General features: G+C 39.4%; 1 protein-coding gene across 1 annotated transcript in view; it reads right to left on the bottom strand.

Moving 5' to 3' along the window:
* Window positions 1-435: 435 nt before the first annotated feature.
* The window catches only part of DNTT (DNA nucleotidylexotransferase), a 186,174-nt gene continuing 175,860 nt past the window's right edge, over window positions 436-10,749 (bottom strand). Inside the window, 1 exon segment of the mRNA XM_015410995.1 lies at window positions 436-522. Coding sequence (XP_015266481.1) covers window positions 436-522 — 87 coding nt within the window.

Genomic DNA, 10,749 nt, shown 5'->3' with positions numbered 1-10,749 from the left:
ACAGCACCTATATGACACCAGCTCAATTCAGTTGCATCACTGTTTCTCCCAAGTAAGGCTTGTATTATATTTGTTGTAGAGAAAATCAGAAGCCTTCTTCTATTTTATGTATGTTCTTTCTTTTTCTTTTTTCTTTCTTTTATTTTCTCAATAAAAATTAAAATTGCCAAATAAGGTTTACATTAAAATTCATTTTACTGTTGTCCCAAGAGCTCAAAACTAGGGCAACAAAAATTCCTAAATCCCAATTCCCAAGTATAGTAGATTGCATGGAGACTACCTGCATTTATGCAGAAGAAAACTGCACCTACAATGAGTGAATATGTATATTTAATATTTCCTTTCTAAATAATAGAAACACATTTACCTGAAAAGCCTTACTGTATGAGATATTTTTTAAGGCTGGGAGTTCAGAAAACATTTTAGCAAGTCTCTCTATGCATTTCTTTCCCATGGTTCAATGTAATCCAAGCCAAGGTGTGCAAAAATTTCTTCCTCATTCACAGCATTCAGAAATATTCTCTGTAAGGATTAGAAAAAGATCAATATAAGTCAGGGGAGGAACTTAATTTAAAAACAAAAGAAATATCTGTAGCTTTTATAGAGAGGCTAGCAGTCTTGATCTTATTAGGAATATAGAAAACTCTATCAAGAAAAACAATCCTTAGGGTGTGGTCAGATGAGCTTTTAGATCTGATATTGTTGCTGTTGACCTGCAAATTTAAAAGGCACATTCAGACAGTGACATCTGTATCCTGTTCCCCAGTTGTTGGCTCCCCATTCTCATCCTTCTCCATTTCAGAGTTTTTTGATACTGGGGAAAGTTCGATCTTTATGGATTCACTCCGTATTTCCAGATGTCTGATCACTCCACCGCAAACTCAAGCCATTTGGGAAGTCTGATCATTACCTTCTGTTCTTGCTTCCTTTTTTTAAAAAAAATCAGTTAGCAATATGCACATAATTGAATATTCACATCAGGGTTGTGATTCGCCCCTTGAGTGTTTAAGTGCCCAAACACTTTAATTGGATAGGGAGCCCCGGGGGGGGGGGTTGTTTTTGTGCAAAAAAACCTTTCTCCTGCTTGGGACAATGATGTAAATAGTCCCCAGTTAGGCTCCAATGCTGGCGGCCATGATATGATCCCTGGAACTTTTTTCTCCAAGCCACATCATACTTTTATTCAGACAGGAAAGTTTTAAAATTGTCAAAATGCCTGGTGTGCATGGAGTTTCATGGTGACAAAAGGAGACTCTGGATTTATTAGCTATCTGGAGAGAGAGAAAACAATAAAATGGAAAAAAAATCGAATACACGTTTCGAATACACGTTTATGTGCATGTGTGAATGGGGAAAAAATTAAAAGCCCAACTGCTTGCTATGTGGTTGCCGTGCAGCAATAATCTGAATGGTCAACCATGGGATGAGCGTGCGGTGAAGCCTGTAACAGGGGATATGTCTGATCGAAACTCTCCAGCACAAAAAAAATTGGATATTATTAGAGATGCAATGTGAACCCGGAAAGTACAACGTCTGACTGCAACCATCAAGAAATAACCTAATTATGTATGGTGCATGCAGAAAAGTAAATACCTTAGAATCGTTTTAAAAAATCTCTCTAGGTGTTGTCCCCTTATCTCTGATGACAAATGTATGCACTACATGCGTGAACGCTGACATGACCTCAACTATACTTGATGCCAAGTAGTTATTTTCCAAATGATTTCTATCCATAAATTGTAATGCTTTATTTTTCATTCTAGCTTCAGTGATCAATAAGTAAGTGAAGTGTGAAGTGAACAATCTTAGTTAACATTTTCATCAATAAATCTTTCCTAGAGCACCAAGATCATATTTCTGAACATTTTAAACTCATAATTTGCTTTTAACTAATTTTCTTAATATTATAAATGTTCCTTTTCCAAAATGATTGATATAAAAGAGAATCCTGATCCACTTGTTAATTATTTTCCTTGTTCAATGTTCTTGGGAAAGAGTGACAAAGAGAAACAAAAGTTCTGGAAAGTCAAATGACCAGTGGTATTTTGCCAGTATATTTAGGCATCTAATCCCAGAAGCATTAACTGCAATACACACTGTTTTTGCCTGACAGCCCTACAATTATTACCTGACATGAAATACATGACATTAACTGAGAACAATTTTCTTCCTAACCCACAAAAACTTAAGGAACTAGGAACAAAGCAACCTCTCTCATCCAATTTGGTTTTGTTGTTCTTTTTCATCTATCACTATTTCAAGGACAGACATCTCTGAATTTACAGTTCTAAAAACCCACAGCTGAGAAGAAGAGTAAAAACTGGTGGAGACAGGGAGAGAGAGAATTTTGAAGTCTCTAATTTAAAATCTCAGATGGAAACCGACTTGGGAGGGGCCATGGCTCAGTGGTAGCACACCTGTTTGGCATGCAGAAATAACCAGGTTCAATCCTTGGCATCAGGCAGTCGGTGATGTGAAAGGCTTCTGCCTGAGACCCTGGAGAACCATTGCCAGTTTGACTAGACAATACTAACATTGATAAACTGATGATCTGATTCTGTGTATAAGGTGTGTTCATGTGTTCAGCATTAGCATGGAGTAATAAACCTGCCCTCTTCTCCAATTCATTGTAAAATAATTTCAGTGCTAGGGAATGGGGCATTTTTTAAACTTCTGTTTTATCATCCAAAGTTACACGTATTTCTCAAACTAGAAAACCATCCTTTATTCATCTGACAGTGAATATCTAGACTACACGCTACTCAAGTCACAGCTGCCAAAGTCATGATTGCTATTCTGGATTTTCTATGCTGGACAGGAAAGCTATTTCTTTTATATGGTATGCCTTTGGGGAGCCACTAGGCCTATGAAAAGTGATGACATGGGTAGTAAATGTCAACAGCAGGCCATCTGCATATTTGGATGTATTTCACTGAAGCTTGTTTCACTCATATCCAGCCATTTCAATGCAGAAACAAATACAAACATGTTCCAAAATCCATTTTAAGGTACCTTTTTGAGGCTAATGTGCACATATTCATGAATCTGCATATTTTCACAATGCAGGAGAATAATCTGCATTATATTGCATCAGAATGAGGTTTAGGAGAATGGCTAGATATGATCATCTCAGCACATGTTAATTAGCACCAGAAATGGTTTGAATCCAGAAAGCCAATGAAGCGGGGCATCCAAGGCTGAACAAACTTAGGAAAACTGAAAAATGACCCCTGCTGTGAAACAGCTGGGGGAGGGGTTGGAAGGAATCTTGAAACGGTCAGATTACAGCATGGAAGGAAAAGGGGATCAAGCAATTCAATGAGTTTAAGTAACCAAAGGAAGGCTCATACAAGCAGCCTATGCAAAAAACCTTTAGCTAATTGAAGCTGGGCCACTGCTTTTACCAGTGCAAGGACACTGAGAGGCCAAATCCTAACCATAAATCAAAGACTTATTAATGGGGGTGCAGTATTAAGATGTGATGGTGGGAATTAGATTAAGCATCATGGAGGATCAGTTAATCACCAGATATTAGCTATGTATTAGAGCTCCATGTTAAGAGACCAAATACCAGCTACTGGGGATAATCAGCATGACTTCTGGGATTGTTGGAGGCATCTGGCTGGTCACTATTAGAAACAGTGACCAACCAGAACTAGATGAACCTTTGATCTGATGCAGCAAGTTTCATCCTGTGTCCTTCTAGCATCTGTGATGGACTGCACTTTTTAAGAGGCTTAGAAGTGCTGTACCAACAACTAAAGCATTGTGAAGGGTTAATTCTTCCCAAAGCCAGAGAACCTTGAGTGACAGGCTGCTCTAAGCAAACTGATTGGTTGACATCAGCTGAGCAGAAAACATCTTGAGAGAGCTGGGTGCTGAGGAGAGTCAGTCAGATTCCTGTCTTAACTGAGAAGAGATGTGTACTGAGCCCATCTGAGAATAGCCCTGGCAGAAAAAGGGTTTAGTGCTGACAGAGTCAGATTTCAGCCTTGACTGAACACAGTCTGAATTCAGCATTATCTGAGAGCAGTTTGAACATAGAAAATTGGGGGAAAGTTTGGCAAGGAAGTTTGGGTATTAGAGAAGACTCTCATTCAGGCCGAAGGAAAGGGGATATGTTCTCTACCCAGTCAAAAAGGGAGAGTTATCTCTGAGGAGTACAGAATTCCTTGGTCTGGTGTGAATAGAAACTGCCTGTAGACACCTTAAAAGTCAGTGAACAACTCAAGAAGGCTACTGGTCTTTCAAGAGAAGGGAGATGGGTACTGGGAAGAGGGTACCAGCTTTCTGGACACCAAAAGAGTCAGCAATTACTCAAATAAAGTGAATTAGAGTGCTTGGGAAACACTGGAGCAAAAGCCTCTCAATATAAAGATCTAAGTAACTGTGAATAATTTAAGAACCTCTCATTAGCCTGATATGATATACAAGAACAAAAGTCTGCGCTTGTACTAGTTTTACCTCAGTAATTTCAACCCTTGATTTCACCTGACCTTTCCCTTTGATGTTAAATAAAACCTTTTGTTATTTTTGAATTTTAAAAGCATCTCGAATGTCATTTTCAAGGGTTTTAGTTAAAGGGTGATCCTATTCCTTTCCTCAGTTTCCTGGACTGAGCAAATAGCCAAAACATGTCTTACATTATGTTTATATTGTTTATATTGTATGCTGTTTTTCAGACCATAATAATAATAAAACGAATTATCTTACTGATAGGGTGGGACAGCCAGAGTTTCTTCAGGGGAGAAGAAAACATGTTACCAGGGCTGCTTAGTCAGTGAAGGGACAGAAAGAAAATGTTGCCTCTGAGTTAGGGAAGTGGGCGGGGTGTGTCATAGCATCATTCTTCACTTTTACTCTTTAAACTTTCACTAATGCAAGAGGGTTGTATCAGGGTAAGGGTTCAAAAACTAAGTTATATTGTTCTATCATTGTAACAGTATAAGGTTATATATTGCCAAACCAAATCTGAATAAAAACCTAGTGAGAAATTGTGCTGCTTGGGTTCAAAAAAGTATCATTGATATTTTTTCTGCATTATTTAAGATCTAGTTTTCCAGATCGGTCAAATTCCCAACATGAATCTGTCACTTATATGAACTGTTAAGACTGTGCAAGTTCGAAGAAGGAGGAGGCTGGATTTATACCCCGCCCTTCACTACCCGAAGAAGTCTCAGAGCAGCTTACAATCTCCTTTCCCTTTCCCTCCCCACAACAGACACCCTATGAGGTAGGTGGGGCTGAGACAGCTCTTTCAAGAACTGCTCTTAGAGAACAGCTCTGAAATAACTTGTTACTGACCTAAGATCACCCAGCAGCTGCAAGGGAAGGAGTGAGGAATCAAACCTGGTACACCACACTGGCTCTCTGTGTTACGCCTTTACCCACTGGAGAATGGGTAGCCCTCTTAAGCCCATGCGTCTGTAGCTGTGGATCAACTCTGCATGCAGTATATGATCTAGGCATAATCCTCCAATCTTTTGCAGGAACTTTTTAGACTATCAATTTATGGTGAATTAACTGACATGCAGAACAGCAGGATCATGGCAGAAGTCCCTCTCCTGTCTCACACATACGTTTACTAGATTGTACATGCAACTGAGAATATTTCAGAAAGTATTTTGTACATGCATAGGGTCAATTCTCATGTCTACTGAATGCATGTAGGCTGGGAGTGGGACTTTTTCTCATAATCATAGTCCCCTCACCCACACACACTATACTTATTCACTCACAATGGACAGATTTTATTAAAAGTATTAAGTATAACAAAATATATAATGTGTATAAATTAGTGTTTTAATGAGACAGAGGACCATGGAAAACTGTTTTGTGATACTAATTCAACCTGTTCTGGATGGGATTAAACTTTTAATTAAGGAACAGGGTCATTGTTTGGGCTGCTTCTAGACCAGGTTGACAGATAGAAACACAAATCCCTTCTGGGTCAAGTAGCACTTTTAACCAGCAGTGATTATTTTCTTAACTGCTGCCCTTCCTTGAGAGGCATTTGGCCACAGCTATCTATGCTCTGATTATCCCTAGGCCAGACTACTGCAATGTACTGTAGGGGGGCTACCCCTGAAAACTTTTTCGAAGTTTCATATGCTTCTGAATAAAATGGGTAGGCTGCCAGCAGGTACAAGTAACAGAGAACACATCTTGCCCATCTTAAAAGAACTATACAGGTTGCCAGTTTGCATTTGGACTCAATCCAAAATGGCTATCCCCTATAAAACCTTCTTCATAAGCATGTCCACCAGTTGCAATTACCTTGTGAGGTTTTGCTATCTGAAGTTGGTGGGCACCAGAGACAAGAAAACACCTTTTCAGTAGTGGAGGAATTCTCTTCCCACAGGAGTTTGCCATCAAATTTTTATCATCTTTTAAGCACCTGCCAAAGCATCATCATCATCATCATCAACATCATCATTATAATCCATAGCTATTAGGTAAGGATATTTCCTCTGCGGAGTTTTTGTAGGCTGTCCTGCTTTTATAACTTTTTTATATCGTTGAGTTATAAAATCAGGACAGCCTGTAACAACTCTACTGGGGAGGAAACACCCTACCCTCATCTAAAAGCCATGGAAAATAATATCTTTGCCTGGTGCCTAAAAAGATGGTTCATTTTATGAGGTTTTAGCACCTTTATGCTCTTGTGTCTTTATATAAAATTTCATTACTGTTCTTTAAGATCACTACATTTTAAGATCTCTGATCTTTAGTTTTTATGTGCTGTTGTTGGGACATTTTTATTGTAGTGTTGTAATGTTTTGTTGGTTGTTCTATGTTATTTTTATTCTGTTTTTATTTTTGTAAGTTGTCCCAAGGATACTTCTATGGGGAGGCAATGCAGAAATATTTTAAGTAAATAACATAGGAGTGTGATCCAACCAATGTTAAGCATGTTTAATTTTGATAGTTGTCGGCAGATGGAAGTCAAACACTGGAATAAATTTAACAAATGCATTAAGCATTGGCTGGATCAGACTACAGGATCTTTTCTCTAAAAGAATGTGAAACAAGATTATTTCCCTTTAATACTCAGAAAAGGATTCTCTTACTTGTTCACTATTTATTTTTATGATCTGTGTATATTTAGCTTAATGATGTTCAGGACAAAATGAAGGCTGAGGCTGCATCTATTATCTATTGCTATAACCATGTTACCTCAACAGTGAGACTAAGGAGAGGTCTGAGGAGGACAGGGTGGAACAATGGATGATAATCATTTCATCCGCATGACCGTACATCACTAGACAGTCATACTCTACAAAATGTCAGAACATTACTGGAGAGATCAGGTAGGAAAGTCCATCACTTTGCCTAACTGTAGAAACATTTCCTCAGACGTAAGGTGATAAAAATACACAACATCTGTAGTCTAATAGTGCTGGGTTCATGAACTTGCCATGTTGCTGTCGTTTAGCAAAAAGAAAAGTCCAAATATTTTACCATCGTATTAGATTTGTCCTCCTCGACGAATTAAAAGCCAATTCAGTGTGAGAAATAAATGGTATAGCAGTTTTCTGTTAGCTCCCATGAACCGCACAGCCTTCTCATGAACCTTGGCAAACAAGCCTTCTGAATGATAAGCAACCTGACTGTTGCTGCTTTGGGTTGGGGGGGCTCTGCTCTGCATCACAGACTGGAATGTGTCCATTAGGCTTGCAACCAAGAGAGCTTGACAAGACATCACTGAAAATTTAGGTGACAGTAATGATAACCTCTGGGATATACAGTCCTCCTTCAAATAAAAATGAGCGATCTCCAATGTAAGGCTGTTGCATCCAGGCAACTAGACAAGAATATTAGATCTTGTCTTGAAATAAGTTTCTTGTCCTATTAAGTACTGTAATAGGACAGGGCTCATCCCCTCAGGGTCAGTCTTACCCATCTGCCTATCACAAAGTTTCAATCATCCATCTTCAGCGTCCAGCTACAGGGGGATTCAGCTCCACATCGTAGCAAGCGAGATAGAAAGGGAGAGAACAGATTGCAGCATCTCTTGATACTTAGGGTCACCTATCAACCTTAAGGCTGACAGATTTTTGGAATAAGCATGACTTTGCTACAAGACATTGGACTGAAAACTTCAGGGTAATGAGGGATATGTCCAATTCATGCACCTGCACATAGACTATGGTGTAGTGGGACTGAGTGTCAGATTAGATCTGGGAGACTTGGGTTCAAAGTAACAGAATGACTTTTGGGCCAGAGATCACACAGATTATGCCATTCTAAGCAGATCTACACTCTTCTAAACACATTGACTTTGATGGACCCACAGAAGCACTATACAGGGTATATGTGTTGGAAGACCTCCAGACTGAGTGGGAAGAGAGGCTAGATAGGCACACTGACCTTTCTTCCCGTATCTTCTCTTCTGCCACTGTCCTCTTTGATATGCCAGGGACCAATTTCCCTTTACTGCTTCTCTCTCACTCTGAATAAAGACTTGCTCTCTACCTGCATGCACCATGTCCTCTCTTGGCATCATGAGGCAGATGGGCCTCTCGCCATCCGCCTCCATCCTTTTAGCTAGTAAATTAGTAATCTATCAATCTCTCCTCTTTCCTATCCAAAGTGTACTTCTCAAATAAAGAGAGAAGTATTTCTCTTCTAAACTTGCAATGTGGCTCTGTGTAGCTTTGTAAACTGAGTAACCTGGTAAAGTGACGCTCTTGCACTTGTAGCTTTATTTAAGCACTCTGCTAACTAATGGTGAATGGACTAACCACACCAGTTAACCTCAATAATATGCAGTGGTAAGAAGATTTAACAGAAATCACAGCCCCCTCTTCCAAAGATGGAAGTGCCTTTAGGACTTTGAAACTGCATGGCTGCATACAAGCCAGTCTTTCAATACCCCCCCCCTCCAAAAAAGCTAAGTCCATCAAAAACAACTGAGGGATCAAATGTTAACAAAACAAATGCCACAGTCCCAATTACTGGATGGTCCTCTTATTGGCATCCAAATTTTTGCATGTCTGGAAGTGATTATTTTCTTGCTGTCTATCGATTTCAATTACTTTTACCCCATTCCCAGGAGTCTCGAAAACTTGGCAGCATCTATCCTAAAGCACTCAAGACTGAATAATCTTAAAGAAAAGCACAGAATGGAAGATCCGGCTCTGATCACTGACAACCGTGGGGGGAAACTTGACTAGAGAAGGCAATATAGTGAATGATAAATTAGACATAAACTCAAAGGTATGTCCTAATGACAACAGAAGGCAAAAAGAGATGTAATTGCTCAGCCCAAATATTCCAGTACAAAAATATCAAGGGCAATAAAGCTTCTCTGTAAATAACATTAAGTCTTAAGTTAAAATGCCAGCATAGCTACTCACTTTGCCTACTAAAACCTTTGTTTATAGATTATGCATTTAAATGTTTATTCATCAACTTTCAAAAACAATACCACAGTTTTAAAAAATGTGAAGCATTGATCTGGATAGTAGTGGAGAGCAGTGTTCCCCCTAAACTGAGTTAATCTGAGCTAGCTCACAGTTTTTTAGCCTCCAGCTCACACATTTTTGTCTTAGCTCAGGAAGGATGGGTCCAGAGCAAACTAATTTATGCAGTAGCCAAATCGCTAGCTCACAACTTTAATGCCAGTAGCTCACAAAGTAGAATTCTTGCTCACAAGATTCCACAGTTTAGAGGGAGCACTGGTGGAGAGTGGCTTCATAATTTTCTGAAAAACCAGACATGCAAAAGCAAGTGATTTGATGACCATTACAAGGACCATCCAACCTGCACAGCTGACTTCTCCTGTAAGTAAATAGCACATCTCCCCCAAAAGGGATGCATGCCAATCAACAACAAGCTCACTGGTTAAGCTCTGTCTGTCTGTCTGTCTGTCTGTCTGCCGTTTTGATCCACCATTTGATTTTGAGTTAATTATTACAGCACAAGACCACTCCATAATCAAAACTGTGTAGGAAAACCAGAAATCACAGAGACTAAAGGTTCATATGGTTTGCCACTTGGGATTGGTTGAAGAGTTCCTTCTTTTTGTTAGGTGAACTCAAAGGATCCAGGGGTAGAATTCATGCTGTAGATGGTGGCCCCAAACACAATGCACCCTAATGGCAATTCTGGAATATGCCAGATGCTGTGTATGTTGGGACTGAGATCAGTAGTGTGGCTGAGGGACTCTGCCAGCCTCACACACAGAACACTATGTACCTTTCACTGTATGTACCTTTCAAACACTGGTTGAGTTTGTTACATGACAGTGATGACGGTCAATTGGCCATTAGCCCTATTCAGACTTCCTGACGGCATTATCCATGAATCAATGGTGAGACTGGGGTTGTGGCCTCTGGCCCACTCTCAGCCTTAACACAGAGGACTTTCCCTTGTAAACAAAGCCTCATATGTTCAATTTGGATGTATGCAGGCTTAGAGGTGACTTCCACAGTTAGAGAACAGCTGAAATGAGCATAATTGAGGGAGTCCAAGACTCAAGGGCAACTGAAGGTCTTGAGTCAGCCCTGAAAAGCTTGGAAGGACATATGGGATAAAGTCAGGGGAAAGATAATGACATGAAATTTGTGCAGAGAAAAGACAGTTTTGTACATGATATATTTATGTACATTCTCCTTGAGAAAACTGTGGTCTCCAGAGAGTAAACAATTTGATATGCCTAAGGCATTACCGTACACAAAGAATGCAAATTTCACATTTAACTGGTATTTTGTTGTAGAAATATTTATATTACATCGCCTACGTTAA

This window comes from Gekko japonicus, unplaced genomic scaffold (genome assembly GCF_001447785.1).
Source record: "Gekko japonicus isolate JY-2015 unplaced genomic scaffold, Gekko_japonicus_V1.1 scaffold335, whole genome shotgun sequence".
NCBI lineage: Eukaryota > Metazoa > Chordata > Lepidosauria > Squamata > Gekkonidae > Gekko > Gekko japonicus.
The sequence above is the reverse complement of the archived record's forward strand: the minus strand, read 5'-3'. Positions and strand labels throughout refer to the sequence as shown.